Source organism: Schistocerca nitens, chromosome 8, assembly GCF_023898315.1.
Source record: "Schistocerca nitens isolate TAMUIC-IGC-003100 chromosome 8, iqSchNite1.1, whole genome shotgun sequence".
Lineage (NCBI taxonomy): Eukaryota > Metazoa > Arthropoda > Insecta > Orthoptera > Acrididae > Schistocerca > Schistocerca nitens.
This window is the reverse complement of record NC_064621.1, coordinates 259,964,232-259,986,554: the sequence shown is the minus strand read 5'-3', so window position 1 is coordinate 259,986,554 and position 22,323 is coordinate 259,964,232. Positions and strand designations below refer to the sequence as shown.

At 37.4% G+C, this 22,323-nt stretch overlaps 1 protein-coding gene across 4 annotated transcripts in view; it reads right to left on the bottom strand.

Annotated features, from left to right (window-relative positions):
- The window catches only part of LOC126198504 (endophilin-A), a 772,777-nt gene that overhangs the window by 29,282 nt on the left and 721,172 nt on the right, over positions 1-22,323 (bottom strand). For 3 of the 4 annotated variants that reach the window (XM_049934884.1, XM_049934883.1, XM_049934885.1), the window contains 3 exons: positions 19,245-19,348; positions 15,514-15,701; positions 14,662-14,748 (listed from right to left, as the gene is read on the bottom strand). In XM_049934884.1, the coding sequence (XP_049790841.1) occupies positions 14,662-14,748; positions 15,514-15,701; positions 19,245-19,348 (379 nt within the window). The remainder of the gene's footprint in view (positions 1-14,661; positions 14,749-15,513; positions 15,702-19,244; positions 19,349-22,323) is intronic. The other variant, XM_049934887.1, reaches the window with a different exon arrangement.

The following is a 22,323-nucleotide window of genomic DNA, read 5'->3' as shown; positions in this document are numbered from 1 at the left end:
CTAACAGGACAGCTGTGAAATGTACATCTCTGTTGTCACAAATATTTAGCGTTTCTTCCTAATATGTTGCAAATTCTGAGGTTGTGGTTATGGTGGAACCTGAGAACACAGGACCCCCCCCCCCCCTTTCCTGAACACATAGTGGATTTCATTTCTATAGTGATGTGAGAATATTACATCTCTTTCTTCGAAACATATCATCCGCCCACTGCTCTCTCATTGGCTGTGTAGAACCAGCAGGTGACACACCCCCAATCAATTCCATTATACTTTGCAGTAAGCATCGACAACATTGCTGCTCAAAGTATGTAAGTACACCACTGGTCTCCTTCTAGACTTTCAGCATCTCCTGCAGAAATCTATGTAATGTTGAGTATTTGTCCAATTTTAAAGACAGTTCAATTCTGAGTACAAATGGATCCAGGAAAACTGCAGTTTACACATGGTAAATGTTCATAAAAAGCCAAAGTACAACGAAATTTCTGCCTGCTCAACACTCCCCTCCCACACTCGTTGTACTTCTCAGCCAAACTGGGTCACTGTTCCCCCTCCAATTTTCCATAGTGCTGTACTTGAGCAACAGTGAAATATGGACGGCAATATCTTCTATGGCACAGGTCATAAATAACAATAGCAACTAATACATAAATAAAAAATCACAATCACTATTCAGTTCAATTTTAGAACTTTTGCTCGTCCCACAATCTAGTGATGTATGTTCATACTATCTCCAAAACAGGTATTTCGGCTGTAATTTATTCTCGTGAAAACAATTACAGTCCATTTAATATGATTTATTTCATTTGTTAGACATTTCATTTTGGATTAATTTTCAAACCTGATTAAAAACTGAACGATTTTCTCCTTTATTCTAACTTGTGTACAGTGACCATATTTCTCATTTGCAACCCACTTGGAAAGTCATTACTTTCTCATAATCAAATAAGATACTGACCTGGGTTCGGATTCAAGTTATGGTTTCTGAAGGATATGATTTTTGCCTCTGAATGTTATCTTTACTTAAAAAGCTGCAGCTGCAAAATGTATGTATACGGTGTCCATACATGAATGGCAACTTTTATTGCAAATCTGTTCAAATACAATGAAAGTTTGTAAGTTGATAGAATTTAATGTTATTTCCCCCTGTGTTTCACAAATTTGTCAATTTCCAACCAGACCATTAGATTTTTGTAGTGGCTAGGTCTTAGTTTCTCGTGTATCCTTTGCACTAGTGCCACGGATCAACAAGACTGTTCAAGCAAGGTCAATACTGTATCAAGCACTTCGGCATATCACCTATCAGGAAATCTCAAGCCTATTCAAACACTAGTATTGTTTGATATGCCCTACCCTTTGGGATCATTAAAAACAAAATTTGTACACAATCTTAATTGCCAAAGCTTTATCTGTTAACATAAGATGACCCCTATTGTAATCTCTTAGACAATGTGAAAATGCTGAGTTCAGCAAATATAAGACAACCTCGTATTTTTCGAATGATGAATTTGAGAAAAAAAAACCTCACCTTATAATGGGGTAAATGTGGTATAATGCAGGATTCTCTTCCCATGTATGAAAACGTCAATCATTACAACACACTTTCCTTTAAGCAGAATATTAACTTCATTACGTGTAAATAGAACAAACATGGCCAGAAGAACTTTACACGATATAATTACACGATGTTACTTGCAAAACTGAGAAACAAAGACAGTGTTAATTTTCTAATATCTATCACTAGGTGCACTACACAAAAAGTCAATAACAACCGACAGCAAATTTATCATTGGTTACACATTCACTACCTACAAAATTATATACACTTTTAATGATCTTTTTTAAGGGTTTGTATACTTGTAATTTCTTAGAGTCAGGTATTCAAGGTTATATTGTAGTTACTGCTGAAAGCCACAGTTTGTTCTAGTCTGCAATCACTGGTTCTTTGTCATTAAGACACTAACAGAACTAAGTGTAGTGGACAAGAGCCAGCTATCTAACATATCAGGTGAACAATGTGGCAGCAGACGAAGTGTCTAATGTTCAGTGATTGCAGTAACAGAGATCACTATTCTGTTTTTGTTTTACAAGAAGTCCTAGGACATGATGTAGTATGATTAATGGAATGATATGATAGAATGAGGAAGAAATGATGAGTAAAGATGCCCATCATTGGTGAGGAAAAGGTGGGAAACTACTAGAAGAATGGAAAATAAACAGGTGTGAACAAACAGATTCTTAAATGAGCAAGAATAATATTTAAAAAATATTGCAAAGAAGTTTCCCAAGTGGAAATACAGAATGCCACCAAGAGTTCGACAAGAGGCAGCAGTAAAATAGATTAGATTAAGACATGACAAGAGCCTTGGAACAAGCACTCAGTTGCTGAATTTAAGAGGCAATGGGCAAATGATCAATTAACAATGATGTCATCTCTACCTCATATACACTTCATTAAATGTTTATTGGTAATGTTGATAACAGAAGCTATGCCATGATTAAATCCTTTTTAATGTCTTAGCTCAAAAAGATGATTGCCCTTAGTATTGGCTGTAGTACACTGTCCAGATCTACAAACACTGTTTTATTTTACCTCAAACACCGAAATGACATTCATCATAGCATGCAGGTGATAAATTAATGTGCAAAAATTCATGTTTACAATATGATGGCCATACGCTATTGTTTTCAAACGTTATCTATTAGCTCTACTGTCTTCAAAGTAAAGTTTCATAATATATTACTGTGCATTTCAGTCACCAAGAATAAAAATTACCAACTTATTTGAGTAACTACTGAGTCAGTTCTGTGCCAATAACATCGTCTAACTATAAATTAAATGCCAAAATTCCAGGCATGAATGTTAAACACTGTATAAGCCACCATATCAAAATAACAATTGTGGATAAAAGTCATGAACATTAACACATTTAGCTGACTAGAGAGATTTAAAAAAGATAGACATTAGAGAACTTATGATACTGACATTAAAAACTGCAATAAGGACAGATCAAATAGAGGTAATGAGGAAATACTTCTAATAACGAATATAAGAAATAGGAATTCTGGTAAATTACTATGAACAATATGACAGACAAAAGGGGAAGAGGCTTAACCCATGACAAGAGCTGCCGTAAGGCAGAATACCATACTATTACTATGAGCAATATAGTGAACACATTATTGTAGTCAAGATGGACACAAAGCCAACCCAACTACCTTTAAAGTAGTAAAAATTCATATGTCTTCATGCTCTGTGGATGGAGAAGAGAGTGCAAGAATTTTTGAGGAGATAAAAGAAATTATTCATATTATTTAGGGAGACAGAAATTTAAATTTGGTGGGGAACTTGAATTCGATGGTGGGGAGAAGAGGAAAGATTGTAGGAGAACACGGACAGTGGTAAAGGAATGAAAGAGCTAGCCACCAGGAGGAATTCTGCAGAAAGTACAATTTAATCATTGCTGATAGTTACTTGAAGAATCATGAAAGTAGGCTGTATGCATGGAAGAGATCTGGAGACATCAGAATGTTTCTGATAGATTATGTAATTGTATGACAGTTTTGTAAATCAGATTTTAAACTGAAAAAACTTTTCCAGGAGCAGACATGGACTCTGCCCAAATTTATTGGGCAAGTCAGAACTAAATAAATAGCAGAAAAGTAGAAAATTAAGGAGTGGACCTTGATAAACTGGAAGAACCAGTGATTGTTGATAGCTTCAAAGGGTTCATCAGGCAACAACTGATTGAAACATGGGAATAGCATACAATATAAGACAAATTAGTAGCTTTGAGGCATGAAATAGTGAAGTCAGCAAATGATCAAATAGGCATAAAGACAAGGCTTACCAAGCAGAAATCTGGAATGGAAATTTAACTTCAAAAATAAGGTCTTCGGATGGTATTGTAATTCTGTGACAGATGGCAAAGGTCTTGGAAGATCAGTTAAACAGTCTTGAAAGGAGGTTATAAAATGAATAGCAATAAAGGCACAATAAGAGTAATGAAAGACAGTCAGATAAATTCAGGCGATGTTGAGAGAATTACATGATAAAATGCTACAATTTGAGTTTTGTTTTTTGAGCAGCTAGATAACTTAGTAAGGTACTGAGGCATAAAAGCACTAGCAAGAACAGTGTTTCTGAAAAAGAGAAATCTGTAACACTATACACAAATTTAACAGTGTTTAGGAGTCTTTCCCAAAGGTATTTGTCTTGGTAGCCTTGTACAGAAGCAAAACGAGGACAATAAACAGTACAGACATGAAAGAGAATAGAAGACTGAGTAACATGGTGCTGCAAAAGAATGCTGAAGATTATAAATACGCTAAAGAAAGCTCCTTGTGGAATATAAATAATTTAGAAGATAATGCTGAAGATGACATGCTTAAATCAAATAACTAATGAGGAGGTTCTGAATACTACCTGGGAGAAAAGTAATTTATGCTATGCCATGACTAATAGAAGTGATCAGTCAACAGGTCACTTCCTGAGGCATCAAGGAATTGTCAGTTTGGTAATGGAGGGCAGTGTATGGAGTCCACCTCCTTAGCTGAGTGGTCAGCACTTCTGACTGTCCTGCAGAGGACCCAGGTTCAGTACCAGTACTGGCAAGGATGTATCCTTAGTGGGAGGACTGCATTGCGAAGTAGCAGCTCCAAGGTCATAAAAGCCAACTGGTGAGGACAGCAGCATGCATACTACATGCCCACTCATAGCATATCTGAATGATGCCATATGGCAGAGGACAATACAGTGGCCACTAGGCATTGGGCAATCATGGGCCTAATGACAGAGTTCAGTTTATTTTAGGGTTGTGCAGGGGGGTAAAAACGGTAGAGGGAGACCATGGCTTGACTACAGTAAACAGTTTTAAACTGATGTACAAGGGAGTGCTGAAAAGTAATTCCTCTGAATTTTTAATGTGAGTACTTTTGCCAGCCGAAGTGGCCGTGCGGTTAAAGGCGCTGCAGTCTGGAACCGCGAGACCGCTACGGTCGCAGGTTCGAATCCTGCCTCGGGCATGGATGTTTGTGATGTCCTTAGGTTAGTTAGGTTTAACTAGTTCTAAGTTCTAGGGGACTAATGACCTCAGCAGTTGAGTCCCATAGTCCTCAGAGCCATTTGAACCAGTACTTTTAAACCTTATTAAATAAAACAAAAAATTAACATTCTACATCTTCATTCTTCATGTCTATATATGTTGGCTGCACCTCGCTGCCCTACCCTCTCCCCACCATGTCCCTGTACATCCCCACAAGCACCATTTTACTGTCCCTCGCATCCACCCCACTCTCCCTCCCCACACCAACCTCCACCTTAGCTCCATCACCCAGACTGCTTCTCCTATCATGCATGGCCGCTCGCAATCTGGCCTCAGTATTTAGCAGCCTTTCTGTCATGCCTGTTTGCAATTCAACATCTCCCCTACATGGTGAGTAGCAATCCATACTTTTCATAATACTGTCATTATTTCATCCTGGATTTTCCAGTGTTTTATTTATTTCTAAACACAGACACCCTGGCAATAAACACCTTTCTCCCAATAAGAGGCCACTTTGTTGATACCATCACTCTAGAATGTTTCACTTTGTTGACAGAGCTACAATTTCACCTCTGCTTGTACCGCTTCATCACTATCCAAGTGAAGTCCTCGAATGTGTTCTTTAAATTTTGAAAACAGATGAAAATCAAATGGGGCCAAATCAGGACTGTATGGAGGATGAGCAATTACAATGAACCCAATGTGTCAGATTATTTCAAATGCTGCAGCACTCATGTATGGGCTGGCATTGTCATCATGAAGGAGAGGGTGCTCCACATCTGGACAAACTCTTTAAATTCAAAACTTGATAAACGCATGCTATTTCTCACACATTGACATAGTTATGTTACACCCACCATGTTAGACGCTACAATTCACAGGTCTTGTGTCACAGAGCTGCAAATATGTAGAAATGAAGATTAAAGATGTTGCTTGTTAATCACCTTTGTTTTATTTAAAAAACTTTAAAGAGTTTTCATGTAAAAAATTTGGAGGCATTACTTTTTAGCATGCCCTCATAGGTTGCAGTAGTTATGCAATGATGAAGAGGTTTCCACATGAGACATTAACATGTACAGCAGCATTAAACTAGTCTTTGCTCTGAAGACCAAAACAACAACAAGGACAGATAACCACCTGCTATACAGAATGTCATCAAATAATGTCAGACAGAGGAAAAAGTGTGAGTGATGCTTTGATGAAAAATTTAACAATAGTCAAGTAAAATAACCTCTATATCTCATTTGTGTCTGTTCACCACTAATGTATCTTCCACATAGTAAGTGGTTGCCTGTCCTCCAACCATTTTTTAACTTTCAACCAGAACTTCCATATTAAGACAGGCATAAGTACAATGAATTTGAAAAAGTAATAATTACATGAAGACCTGAAAGCAAATAGTTAATTGTATATCAGAATAACAGACACAGAATAAACTGCACATCACAGTTGATAAGAGAAAGAAAAAGACGAATAACAAAAAGGAAACCACGTTCTTGATTAGTTGCCCTGACAAATGTTGTTGAGAAAATATATATGGATTGTGAATGAACAAAACAATAACCCACAGATCAATATTCCTCCTACCTTTCAACATATTTATCTATGAGTCATTTTTTAAAATTAATTGTCTCAGTATCAGTAGCACATTAAATTCCAAACAAATCTGGAAGATACAAGAAAACTAATCAGGAAGACTCAAGTGAGACTTACTGGACAAGATGGAAGGGTAAGATGGGTTGTGGGGTAGCAGATGACATTTGAAATCCTGAGAACTTAGGAGTGGTGCTAATAGGAAAAGCTGAGTCAGAGTTGAGAAAATATATCAAATGAGTCACAAAGATGGAGAGTGGGAGAACTAAGTAGGGGAAAAATGTTATGGGAGGGGAAAAGCAGAAGAATTAACATGAAAATGGAAGACAAGTAAAGAGAGAACAAATAAAGAAAGGAGAATAATACCACAAAAATTGCCGTCTTGTACAGCAAGTTACTGCCTATAATGTTCTGAGGATTTGATACTGTGAGGGAGTACCCAAATAGTAAGTGTGGTAATATAAGCACTTATGTCAAATAACTACCATTTAGAGGACTTAGCACATGGTATCACAGAGGAAAGTACAATAAGAAAAAATTGTGTTTTAACAGGAGATCTTTTTTGTTTTGGTGAAGTGGATTCGGAGGAGTGATGTGGGGATGGGGTGGGGGGAGAACATAAATATTATCCTTTTAAAAAAGGGCCACAGTCTGCTACAAGAGGACACATCAGCATGTACGAGTTAAAGTAGTGTGTGGGGTGGCATTCTTCATAGATTTATGAACAAAACAGTTTTAGTCTTAACTTCATTTAATTTATATGAACTTTTACTCAAAAATTATTTTCTAATGATTGAAACACACAAAGGGTTATATTAATAAAGATGAAAGATGTTTTTCTTAAGTGCCATGAGAGCTTTATGTAAGAGCATGCTCAACTTCACCTTAACAAAAGCCAAGTAGCAACTGCACTACACTGAAAATGAGACCCCAGATTGATCAAGAGCAGCAATAGGTGAATATAGCGTGAATAATAAAATTCTTCATTACCAATATACTACAATCTTATCACAATTATCTTTTAGGTTTCTGTTTCACTAATATTTCAGCATATAGCACTGATAATCATTCTTGCTGTAAGACTGGCCACCTCAGATCATTTAAACAACAAACTCAGCAATGGCAGTAAAAGTTGTTCAACATTTGCAACTGAAAATAAAACTATTTTATATGAACCAACAATTGCTGAATCTCCACCATCATATGGCTCCCTGAGGAGCAGCATCTTTAGCTACCCACCATCAGGTTTGGCAACCTGTAAGACGGGACTCATGGAAAACTATGCAGACGCAGTGCCACTAAGCTAGTGCCCTATGTTAAATGAACCAAATTGTATGTACAGGAAGTCAAATTTGTACATGCAACATACACTCATACACTGCTCTAGACAGGTCATGAGAGTCTGTCAGTCCCACCTGGCCACAATTATCCATGTTAATCCCAGTCCACACACATCAGAAATCAGTCCACTGGTCTCACCTTCTGTATCCAAAATGGCACAGAAGCTTCCAAAGTTCTTAGCCTGTTACGGGACTCAGCAGGATACCCGCCTCCTGATAACTCCCAGGGTTTGAAAGGGCAGAGTGTTCCTATTACCCACTCTCAGCAGATCATCACATGTGTCCAAAAAAAGGTAAATGACACCTGGGACTAGTGACACAAACCTGCCTGCTCCGCATCTGTTCCACTTAAGAGGAAGGACCACCCCTCTGTATCAGAGAGGTTTAGGGCAAGTGATGAGGACAAAGAAATTGAATGCTACACTACTGTCAACTCCCTCAGGGCTTTAAAGTCAAGAGCCATTTATCCAGATAGCAAGAAACAGCCTTCTTCAGAGCTTAAGAGGCACGCATGATCCACCACACGAACCTACTTGGTTGTGTGATGTAATGCACCCTCCAAGCCTTCCTGGATGCCTGGACCTTAATGGGGGACATGTGAAAGAATACACGGGTATATATCTAAGGTAATGTAACTTTTACTGTTTGAGAGATAATTGAACCAAATTTTACACACATTGTCATTATGTTACTGGCTGTAATCTGGATTTTTTTTTTCAATTTTCTGTCAAATAATTCGTTCAGGATATTGCTGGGTACTTTTAGAACACATAGTACCACATGAGGAACTTTCTCATGGGTTACTTTACTTATCACTTCCAAAAATATACTACGTTATTCTCAGTAATTAGATAAAAAAAAATCTGCGTGACAATTTTTTAACCAATGCAACAATTTTTTAACTTTATTTATACAATACATAGCAATTTCTATTTAACAAAAATTTAAATAAATTTGACAGTAATGCACTTTGAATAATTTTGTACCACAGGAAGTTATTATAACATGAACAAATTCAGTGGCAAATTTTGCCTTTATATGTCCACGGGAAATGCAGAAAAAAATATTTTATCACCACTTAAGCCACAAAGAAGTGCCCTAATGTTGCCCATAACCATATATTTCGTATTTTTGGTCTTCATATAGTTCTTTTCTTGTACTCTGATCCTTCTGTCACATGCTTCTGCATTATCCTTCACTGTCATTTCAGAACTGGCAATACGCACATCATCAATCTTCTTTAACAGGTTTTGAGTGAAGCAAAATGCATCAAATACCTAGTCTCATAAGGGTCCTGATTCTTCCTTCCGTTGTTTCCATCAGTGAACACCAGAAAAGCACTATATGAGGAAATTTTAACAATAGGAGATGAGCAAAATGGTGTCTTTTGGTGCCTCTTCTAAATCAGTTTATTAAAGCTTTTGTTCAGGTTTTGTGTTCCACCATGTTTGCATTTCTTTAACAAAATGTAATTAATCGCTTCATAAATGAGCTCACAGCCTTCTGTACTCTACAAAAGCGTTCTCTGATTGCAAGAAATAATAAAATATTGTAAGAAATAATAAAATATTGCATATAAGGACAGAGTTGTGTACAAAAGGGGCGTGGCACTGCACATTGAAGCAAGATGGTTTTTACACCATTTGTAGCATGAATTACACTCTGAAAATTGGCAACAATACTTATAACAGGCTACAGAACTATCTGTTGGAAAGAAAAAAAATTCAAAATTTGTAACAAATTTTACATACATCCCCCCATTAACCAGAATGGAAGGCCTTGCTGTACTTTGAGTTTAAACAAGCAAATCAAGGGGTAACCATACTTCCAGCCAGGAACATGACCCAGAGGCCCACCAGTCAGACAGAAAATCACTTCTTTGGTATCCAAAATAATTTTGGGCAAGTACTGACCTCTAAGCTCCATACATGAGGCTATCTAAGATATTATGTGGTGTTTATATGATTACTTTCTTGGTTATGGACTCTTCCTTCCTCAGTAGCACCGTTACTTCTGACTCTCTTACTGAAAGATGTTTGGCATCTCTAATTAACCAATTAACCAGAGAAATAACAAACACAATATCTTGTGTTTAGTTTCACTTATTTACAAATTTATTTCTACCAGAACCCAATTGAGTGGTGATAAGCAGCACCTTAATTACAGCTTCATTAGTAATTCTCATATGATCTAATCTGATCAGTCCAGTTCCCTTCATAATGTTTATGAACAACCAAGATAAGCAACCTTAAAACTTTACATTAGGAAGAAATGTCATAACTTAGTGGTAGATTATTTAACCAATTTATTACCGATGTCTACCGTTAAACAACTTGCAATGATATTGTTCTAGTATACACTTAGTTCATTCATAACACTGTCTGTGTAATCATCTGCTAATCAAAGTTCATGGGCCAATGACACTAAATATAGCAAGACACAATCAATACCTCCACTGTCCTACAGTGATGGTTTGACAATGCCACAACAGCAGTGTTAATAAAAACTGTTTTCCAAAATTTCTTCACCAAAGACAACTAGAAAATATTCCAAAATTTGAATCAAGAACTGCTGCCTATATGAGTAACTCCTCAGTGTAGTAAAGTAACTCAAATCACTTAATAATGGGGCGTCTTCCAGCCCAGAATGCATACCAATTAGATTCCTTTCAGAGTAGGCCAATATAACAACTCCATACTTAGCAATCATATACAACCACACACTCTCCCTAATGTCAGTTTTCAATAGGATTTTGAAACATATACGGTGTTCAAACATTATGAATTACTTTGAAGAAACCAATGTATTGACACATAGCATGGATTCAGAAAATATTGTTCTTGTGCAACGCAACTAGTTCTTTATTCTTATGAAGTAATGAGTACTACTGACACAGCATCGGAAATTGATTCAATATTTCAAGATTTCCAGCATGCTTTTGATAGCATTCCTCACAAACTTCTAATCACAGAACTGCTGAAGCGTCTTAACAAATCTCTGTTTGCAATGCGAATTTTGTCAGACATAGGGGATATAAAAATGAAAAAGCTGGCATACTATGCTTACTTTCATTCCATAATGTCATATGGGATTATTTTTTGGGGTAATTCATCAAGCCAAGCTAAAGTTTTCCGGGCACAAAAACGTGCAGTGAGAGTTATGTGTGGTGTGAACTCAAGAACATCCTGCAGAAGCCTGTTTAGGGAACTAGGGATACTAACTACTGCTTCCCAATATATTTATTCCTTAATGAAATTTGTCATTAAAACTATATCACTTTTTCAAACCAACAGCTCAATTCATGGAATCAATACTAGAAATAAGAATAATCTTCACAAGGATTTAAAGTCACTTAGTCTTGTACAAAAAGGTGTGCATTATTCAGGAACACACATTTTCAATAACTTGCCAGCAGCCATAAAAAGCTTAAAAACCAATGAAATTCAGTTTAAGAGAAGCCTAAAGGATTTATTGGTGGCCAACTCCTCCTTCTCCATTGATAAATTTCTCAGTAAAACCAACTGATTTGTATATAAGTACAACATAACTTCTGCACAATTTCAGTGCAGTAATGTGTTCATTGAAAATTTGTGTGTGTGTGTGTGTGTGTGTGTGTGTGTGTGTGTGTGTGTTAGTATAATCTAATTTCTGCACCATTTCAGTGCAGTAACGTGTTCATTGTAAATAAGTATTACAGTAGTTGTATTACCTTATAAATAAATAAAAAACTTTTTTATTTTAAATTCAGTGCATTAGTATTTGTAAAATGACTCTTAGTGTTCATTAAAAAATGACGATCATTCCACTTGGGACCTGTGGAATGGTACATTAGCCTATTTGTTTTAGTTGTAAATATTTGTCATGTATTGTTGTTTTTCTGACATGTTCCACATCCTGGAGGACCTCCTCACTACGGATCAGTTGGAATGAAAGTAAATCTAATCTAATCTAATTGAATGCCTACGGAGTATTGTCTCAGTTGTCCAATTGGATTCATGGTTTCCTGTCAGAAACGTCGCAGTTCATCGTAACTGACAGATAGTCATCCAGTAAAACTAAAGTGATATCTTATTTTACAATCTCTGTTGCTTCAGACATTCATGCATGTCCAAAGGAACAGACAGTGGCAATGATCTGTAGCTGCATTAATATTATGAAATATATTCACAACTGCTAATTCTGCTCACATCAGCTGTATCAAGTACGGAATTATTACCTATTGGTAACACACAAAACTTTGTGCCAGAATGAGATTCGAACCCAGATTTCCTGCATATCATGAGCAGTTGCCTTGCCCATCTTGGCTGTCTATGCATGCTCCCCAGACTGGCCCACACTTCCACAAGGCACACTGTTTATGGCATGTGATTCAATGCCTCCTCTATGTGTTGAGCAGCAATCTATTCTTTCCATATTATGATACACAGTTCTATACGTTTAAGCATCGTGTCATCTATGGACAGATGCTAAGAACTAGTGACACAGTATAAATTTTGAGGTTTTTCTTCAAAGTAACATCCTGCTGTCTGGTGTAAAACATTTTGCTTTTGTAGGTTTCCCGGTGCATTCAAGATATGATCAAACATCTCCCACTCTTGCCATGTTTTCTGAATTACAAACAGTTCACAAAAAATGGTGACAGGAACTGACACCTACATCTTCTTCCCTGTCTTTCTATTTTGTATCTAATGTCATCCCTTCCTCACTGATATACTAGTTTTCTGTAGCTGCTGCAGTAGCAGTCATTGACACAATGTAATTTCTTCAGACAAATCACAACTATTTTCCATCCACTCAACACTGTCAGGACTATAATAATCAATACTAGTTTCTACATGCCTGTCAGTTTCAATAGCTTCAGAATCTTGCTCTGAAACACTCTGCAAAAGTTCTAAATTTTCTATTACTTCCTCATCTGTCAGCCTATGAGTTATTTTCAATACCTGCATAATGACTTACACACAATAAGCACTTGAGGTAAAGTGAGACGCAAAAATCAGCTCAGAAACTTCAGTATACATTGTAACATGTAGTCACAGTCACGTGAAACACAACTGAGCATTTGCAGTGCTCTCAGGAAATAAGTACATAAACAAAGTTAAGCAGTCAAAATGACCACTACCATGGTTCAAAATATGCAATGAAAACTGAAAGCAATGAGTATAGCTACAAATCTGTAAAATCTACAATGCAATTTCTGTTGAAAAGAAATAAAAGTCACAAAATTTCAAAGTGTTATGAAAAAAAATGTGCTATCATTATACACAAATACTGAAAACAGTCAATTTGATTGCCTCTACCACTCTAGTGTTAAACATTAGTCTAGATTGACAAGTAAACAACTAACTAGTAATTTTTGATCAGACACTATGAAAGTGAAGTATTAATTTTTGCTGTACAAAAATTTGTGGCCTCTCACTGTTTTCCATTCATTTCTATGGTATTCTTGTTTTGGATTATTTTGTTTTGGTATATCCTTTCTCTTCCTTTTTCCTCCTCTTTCCTTTTTCCTTCACTTTTGCCAATGAAGGACACAGTCTCCTTCGACTTGACTTCTGTTCTCTTTTCTTCACTTTCTATCACTAATTGATCAAATTATCATAACATTTGGTCAACTTTAAAGTACTTGTACATGAACTGTTACAACCCATTTTCATTTTCTCTCCGGCTTTCCTTGCATACTGAACAGCTTCTACAAGCAGCCTTTGCCCTATTTCTTTCCCTCTCTATTTCTCACCTGTAGGAACCTCTTCTTTTCAGACAAATCTGAAACTATAACCATCTTCTGCCCTCATACACAGAACCTATGTTTCTGTTTATTACCTTGGTGAATTATTTATGCATTATTCTATACAAGGATTCACCTAACATTCAAATTTAAAGGTAAAAATACTATCACTGTCTATCCCAGTGAATTAAAATAACAAAAGTTCCAGGTTTCCTGCTAGATGAGGTCATCAAAATGGAGTGATGCTTCAACAAGTACCACTCCCATCATCTTTTGGTGAAGTGAGATGATGGAAAAAGGAAGGAAAGAAGATTAGGATTTAACATCCTGTCAACAGTGAGGTCGTTAGAGACCAAACACAACTGTCCAAAGGAATCATCCCTGCATTTGCCTGGAGCTATTTAGGGAATTCACAGAAAACCTAACTTATAATGGTCAGATGTGAATTTGAACCTTCATCCTCTCCAATGCGAGTCCAGTGTACTAACCACTTTGGGTGACTCTCATCGAAACATCATACCATTCTGGTGGATTCTCCTAGCTGGAAACCTGAGAACTTTGTATTAGTCAGACAAAATACTTAAGGTATCTATAAGAATATAATATAACTACAGGAAGGCAGCACAGGCAATGCATCGTATATGGGGAAGAATGAACGTGATATCACAAAACTGAAAAACACTAATCAAAATTAGGTACAAGATCATAGTTGTTAATATCACTATTTTCTATTGTATAAAAAAATTGATTCTTCTATACAAAAAAAAGAGTTTCAAGTATTCCAAAAGCATTGTGCATATTTGTAGGGAGGTGACATTCAACAATAGGCTATTTACGCTTATAGGAAAAGGAGGAAAGAATCTTCTCTCTACCAACTTCACAAGATGCTTCCCATAAACAAAGACATATTTTTCATGCGTGTACGTGCAGAGAGAAGAGCTAGATAGAAAGAGTTTACCATTAGCAGAACGTGGCACATTGCCTGAGGGAAACAGCTCCAGTTGGTTCGGTTTTGGGTGCACAGGAGAAGAGGCCAGTGAAGAGCCTACACAAGACATCAGAAGGAAAGATACAAGGATATAGTTAGTTAAAACACACACACACAAACAGCCACTGATTTTGGAGAATTAGGGGCAAAAGAACAGATGCTATTACAGAGAAACAAGCACACCACAATAAAATCTCTTGAACAAAAAGGGTGAATGCAAGAAGAATGTCATAATAGTTTTTTGAAAAACTTTGAATACTTTTAGAAACAGATTTGTATTTACATGTGTTAAATAACATCAAACAAGCTTCTTTACACACACAAAGATATTAAAAGTGCTTGGATGTAATACTTATGATGACTGATAAAGCAGTGGCAAATGTTGTAACATTTATAAAAACAGTTCAGGTTAGTGAGGCAGAGCATACCACACAGCAGAAGTCAAACTACGTGGCTTAAGTCATACTTACAGTTCAAACATTGTAGAACAATTCTGAAATGTAGGTATGCAAGCAAGTAACTGGAAACACAGTCTTGTGCAACATTCATATATATAATTCCAGTGTGTGAAGTGGAATGGTGCAGACAGTTAATGAAGTTAGTATTTCAGATAAAAACAGTTATGGAAAACAATATTAGATTTCACTCAAGTTCAAAATTTGACATCAAGTGCCTGCCAGTCTGGCCTGTGTGGCAGTGGATAGAACCAGATATGGACACCGAACACCAACACCATTCAAGCAAGGTCAGTGGGAGAGTGTTACAGAAACACGTATCAGCACCAACACCATTTCAAATGCAAAATCATAAATTTTGTATCACCTTTTACTGGTGGGGCATGCCAGGGATCAAATGGATCATCATGCCTTGCTCTGCCGTACTGACCCGTACTGGCTGCAGGGTGATGTGGATGCGTACCATTCAAACCATCTGTCAGGCCTTCAACATGCAAATCATGCAGAGTCTTTGGCACAAACTCAGACTTGGGTCGATTTGCTGCTTCCTGTTTCCTGCAAATTTAAAAGTAAATTTTAGAGACTGTTTTGTGTAAACTCGAAAATCTTAAATTAGTACATCCTACAAACGATAAACGTGAACAATGAAGTCTAAAATTATAAAAATGTAATACTATATTACCCCTTGCTCCAGTTACCATTTCATCCTCCATGAATACTTCTACTGAATAATAGCAATTCACCAATAGCACTGTCTCCACAGGATACTTCCTTGTGGTTCCCACTTCTTTTGAATGGTCTATTCTCTTACATTCTCATAAAGTTAATAATCATAACTTTCATAAAATATTGTGCACAGATAATGGAAAATAAGGCAAAAGTTTAATTTCTTTGCTAATTTAAACTGAACTGAACTGACTTTATTGCCCAAAAATAAAGCATTTATATGAGTGTAAGGCTTGTATAAGCAACGTCAATTTAAAACACAAGAAGGCACAAATGAGTATGTAATTATTAACTGAATCTTAAATAGTTCAGAAAATCGTATAGAAAAGACAATTGCCAATAAGGACTTTTCCTCAACAGTTAACAATCACTGAGAGGACAGACCACTAGTCACTTTAAAGAAAGAAGAAAAAAAAATAACCAGTGACTATGTATATAAATAAGTAATTGTTAATGTCGAGCTTTTGACCTTAGTTAATCCTGATGACACTGTGTAATTGGGTAAATAGTGACAAAAGCTAAGGAGAGTGAAGAAGAAAGTGAAGAAGATGACAAAAGAATGTAAAGAGCGGAGATGGAGATGGGAGAAGAACAAGCGAGTGAGAAAGCAGGAGGAATCTGTCAAGTGGTGAGTGAAAATAGGAGCCACATTATATACAACAGGACAGAGAAGTAAACAGGGGGAAGGGGGGGGGGGGATGTGAGGATAAAAAGGAGGAGGAAAATTGAGCTTAAAAATTATGGGAACTGTGAAAGTGTAGAGGTTGAGAACAGAAAAAAAAGGGTAGGGGGGAGGGAGATGTATGAGGACAGAAACTAATCAAGGTTCAAGTCCTCTGACTGTATGTGCTAGAGGTATCCTCCTGTTTTTCATTTCTTCCCTGTATTGTGTACAACAACAAGGAAAAAACTATAAATATTATTTTTGAATGCCCTAAATTTTAAGTACATAGAAATATACTCAGATATTGAAATTTCAGTATTTGTTTACTGAAAGTTTCTATAATTTCATGAAATTGCTACCTTAGGAAAAGGTAAAAACTGCAGGTTTTTTTGTCGTGTGACTCATAGAAGAATTTCAAACACTGTCATAAATGAAGTAGTACATGCAAAAGTGTCCGCACTGCAGTTACTAAAAAACATACTGTATAATGAGACATGTCAGAAGATGCGTGCTGAAGAGTTGCATTTGTGGCATAAATTGTCTCTAGGTACACATGATAAATGCAATACTTATGCCTGGTAGACTTAAAAATAATATATAAAATTGAGTCTGTACCTAACAAATATAATGTTAAAAATATAAAAATTAACTTTGGTACTATCAATAATAAAAACCACAGTCATCAATGACGCACTAATAAATTATTTAAATAAATATTAGTGCTTTGGTAAAACAGGGGTTTGTTTCAGAAGTACTATATTTATTTATTTATTTATTTATCCATCAGAATACATGTCATAACAACACAATACAACTAAATAATATGGCCACAACCTGCCACAATAATACTCATTCTTAAAACATTCAAAAATAATGATTTTCAGGATGGTACATGCAGGGGACAAAAAAGTGGAAACACCGCAAGCTATGCATCTTTAAACATAATCAATGCAGAAGGTATCCAAGCCTGCAGGTGGCGCTGTTGTATTTGATCGTGGACAGCATATATATGATGTCCTTAACAAGTTACAAGTGCCAGTTATAGTCATAACAGTGTTCTGTGTAGTTGTTAGTGTATTATGTTGGAACTCAGAGCATTCAAATGTAGGAAAATTGCTGGTGCTCATATGATGAGTGCTTCTGTAATTAACATAGCTAAAGTGTTTGCTGTTTCAAGAGGCACTTGATCAAAGATTTGTGCCACAAACAGGGAAAGCAGAAAAACATAATCTGCTAAGTCACAAATACAGTGAAACTGTGTATTGACTGACTGTGATAGATGGTCATCGAAGAAGATTGTGACAAAATATAACATGGTGAGAATTGCAAAATCTCCTGCAGAACTGAATGTTGCACTCATGAACCCAGTTGGCACCAGAACAACATGAAGCAGCAAACTGGAGGGCAATCTGGAATGCCAGAAACACTTATCAGTGGTGCAAATGTCCACACTAGGAAAATGAGGTGCCAAAGCCATAAAACCTGGACTATGGAGCAATGGAAGAATGTCATGCGGTTGGATGAGTCTTGTTTCACTCTGTTTCCAACTACTGTCCAAGTTATATATCCCAAGAAGAAACATGGTGGGGTTTGGTGATGATTTGGCCAGCCTTATCATCATATTCCATGGTCCCCACAGTTACTGTGCAAGGACACATTACTGCCAAGTATTAAGTGACCATTTCAGCTGATAAGGTCCCTCTCATTGTACAATGATTGTTCCAAATGGTAAGCTATGTTCCAAGACAACAGGGTCCCAATTCACACAGCTCACACCATCCAGGACAGGTTCTGTGAGCAAAAGGATGGATTGTCACATTTCGCCTGGCCACCAGTGTCACCAGCTCTCAATATTATTTAGCCTTTGTCGTCTAGTTTGGAGAGAAGGATGTTTGATTGCTATCTACCTCTGTTATCATTAACTGAACTTGCCACTAATTTGGGGGAAAATGGCATAAAATTCCCTTGAAAACCATACAGGACCTGTACTCATTCATTCTCAGATGAATGGATCTGCTCTGAATGCCAACCAATGGTTTCCTTGCATTGTATTAGGCATGGTAATGTGTTTTTGGCATTCTGTATTTTTTTCCACACCCTGTATGTTACACCTGGTCAATGCTATCAACACTGTGAAGCATCAAATAGGCATCCAAGATTTTTGACAGATAGAAATTCAGGTAAAATGTTGTCAGAGCAAAGCACAAGGCCAGGCTAGCTTCACCCTGACAACACTTTATGTAATAAAAGCCTCACCACAGTTGCAGAAGTGTATGTTTGGATGTCCGTGTGGTGGTGTGTACGAATGTGTATATTTTTACCAGAAAGAGAGCAAGAAGTGGAAAGCTAGTGTGAAACTGTTTTCTGTTATGTGTTTCTATACTCCACACATTAGTCCACTATAGGTGTGTGGTTGTCTTTCCCTCATTTTACATAATGGATAAATTGGGTAGACTACATTTCTGCATTTTGTGATTTGGATTCAGCTACTGAATAACACTGCTCTAGACAAAAATGAAACTTTTTGGTCATATGACCTGTAATTAATGTCGTACTTAAGGCCTGAGGATAATTTTGTTTGACTGAAACTGATATTTTAATAAATAAGAGACATCCATCTACTATGCCACAGTAAGATTTTTCAAAAATATTAACAGCTGTAAACAATCACCTCCTTAAAATAACATAAGTATACCATTTAAACTTACTTTTCCAGGAGTGTTTCTGTAAGGCTTCTCAGGATTTCAACACACTGTTGATGGTAATCAAGTAAGGCTTCTGCAAAAGTTGCCAACTGTGAAATTTGCTCGATCTGAGAAAAAGAGTTGACATCAGTTTCAAGCACTGCTTTAGTAAGAACAAATAAATTAAAAATGTGAGCTGTAGTCATTAAACTTTGGACAAAAAAACAGATTTAATAAGATACAAAAAAAGGAACTAATTTTCTGAATAAGGCGAGCTTCCCATGTCAAGGGTAGGAAACAATTTGTGTTACAAGAGAAGAAATAACCAATTGAATACAAAAATTAATTGAAAGTGACATGCTAAGAAATCAAACAAAATGAGAAATGACACAAGTTGAAGAAATGAATTAAAATTTGTGCCAAGGCCAGAACTTGAACCTGGGTCTCCTGCTTACTAGGCAGACGTGTTAGCCATTACACCACAATAGCAGTATAGGTAACAGCTGCATGGACTACCCCAGTCCAAAGTCCTCCCAAATAAAAACTTCAATTCATGACTTCAGCCCATTCCCCTTCTTAAATCATCAGTATTACCGTGGCTCTCCAGTATTGGAAGAGTACCCCAGCTTTATACACAATGGGAAAAATCCTGCCTGTACTTCAGGGTGGAGGTGATCTACAGATCTTATATAATTAAATTTTCCTTGAGAATTTGACTATATAACATGTATAGATCACTTATGCCTGATAAAGAGTGTTGCAAATAAGAATGAACACCATTTCTTCCAACATACAACAAGTTAATTTTTTTTAATGAAGAAACTGAGGAAAAGGATCACATTAGTTTGGATAGGAAACAATTGACATGTTAAATTATACAGCCTCAATGTAAGTTGTCTACATGGAAGGCAAGCAGATTGCTCCAATTTCTGCTAGAAACTGTACCTAATTTTATATGTGACCAGTTGTTTATCTGGCTGTATAGTACTTGTAGCTGCTTTAGTAATGCTTTTTCCTTCTTGTTTTATTGCAATCACATTTCATGTAAACCGCCATCAAAGGTCACACTATTGTTCACCCAAAGAGACTAATCGGTCAGTCAGTGAGTCTCTCTCTCTCTCACACACTCTGTGTGTGTGTGTGTGTGTGTGTGTGTGTGTGTGTGTGTGTGTGTGTGTGTGTCCGATCTGATCGAAAGAAGACATCCAAAACGAGGTTATTAGAGATGGAGCAAAAACTCTAATTGGTAATTGGGTAAGTGTGGAGAAGAAATCAGTGGTATACTATTCAAAGGAATTGTCATGCCACTTGCTTTACGTGATTTGCAGAAACTACAAAATACCCAAATCTTAGTGGCCAGATGGGGAATTGAATCACTATCCTTCAAAATGCAAGTCCAGTGTCTCACAATACATGCAGGAAGGAAGGGAAAGAAAGATGGCTGGAAACTGCACAGAATGGAGAGGGGGCGGGGGTCAGGGGAGCACGGGCAGAACAGGAAGAATTGTGTCCTCATGCACAAAGGAAGAGAGGTGGAGGGTGGAAGGAACTAGGGGGACAAGCCAAAGCATAAAGCAGTCATACTGTACAGGAGGGGAGTAGCCGTCAATCGAGTTAAATACTACTACTACTACTACTACTACTATCATTACTACATGGCAGTAAGAGAGAGAAAAAAACAGTACACAAACAGAGAATATAAGCTGTCAACAGAATACACAAAATAAGACAAAGGCAACCACTTCCCTGTAGGTAACTGGGAGAGCTTTTGAGCTCTCACTCTTTTCCAAGCAAGAGTACATAGACACAATCACACAGACATCCAAACGTAAATTCCCATGGTGGCGGCAAGACTGATTACTGAATATTAATCATTGAAAGCAGTTGGCTCTGTAGATGGAGGTGGAGAGGGTGTAGTGAAGGATGCATGGGGCAAGAAGGAGGTACGGCAGAGTGAGGCAGGTATTTCGCTAGATGACTTGATGGCTACATAACAAGACGATAGATGTTTGGAGGGCAGAGCATACTAGGGACTGAGAGAGGGAGAGGAAAGGAGAAGGTGGTGGCATGGATGAGGGAGACAAGACAGTACACTATCTGAATGGGGAAGGAGTGGTATCAATAGAAGTTGAGGCAGTGGGAAACAAGATAGTGGAGGTTTAGGCCAGTGTAACTGCAAGAGTGCACGATATGCTGGAGAATCAATTCCCGCCTGCAAAATTCAGAGAAACCTATGCTGGAAGGGAGTATCCAAATGATCTATTCAGTGAAGCAGCAGTTGAAGTCATCTGTGCACAGCATGTCAGCAACTGGAAGGCCAAATTTGCAGCTTGGCTGCAGCCACTGATGCAAGTGGACAGTGAGTTACTTGTCATGCTCACACAGAACGCTGAAAAATATCTGCAGCATAACTCATTTATAACATGACTGCTTTCACATGTGGCCCTTGCCTTTTATTGGGTAGGAGATGCCTGTGACCAGACTGTGATAGGAGGTGGTGTGCAAGATATGGCACAGGTCTTGCACCTGGCTCGACAACAAGGGAATGGCCCATTGGGTGCAAGATAAGGAACAGGATTGGATTAGGGACGCACAATGGTATTTTGTAGCTTGGGTGGGTGGCAGAACACTGCTATGGATGATGTGGGTGGGATTTTGGTAAGATATCTCTCAACCGAGGTCAGAACAAGAGTTAGTCAAAGCCCTGGTGAAGAATGTGGTTGTGCTTGTCGAGGCCACGATTATACTGGGTGATCAGAGGAGTACTGGTTGGTAGTTGGTTACCAGGGCTGCTGGTGTCAGAGGAGGTGAGAGATCAGTTTATGGATGAGCTGAGAGCATCTATTGACAGACAGCATCCTAACAAGTTCACCCATAAACAGATCTCCCATGCTGTCTCCTTCTCTGACACCAGGAACCCCATCAAACAGGACTCCTCTGCTCATCTAGTATCACCCTGCTCTTGAGAAACTCAATCATATCCTTTGACTACATCATGTGGTGCCCTGAAATGAGAATATCCTAGTCAAAACCCTACCCATGCTAACCCAAAGTAGTATTCCATCACCCACCCAACCTACAGAATATCCTATCCATCCCTCCT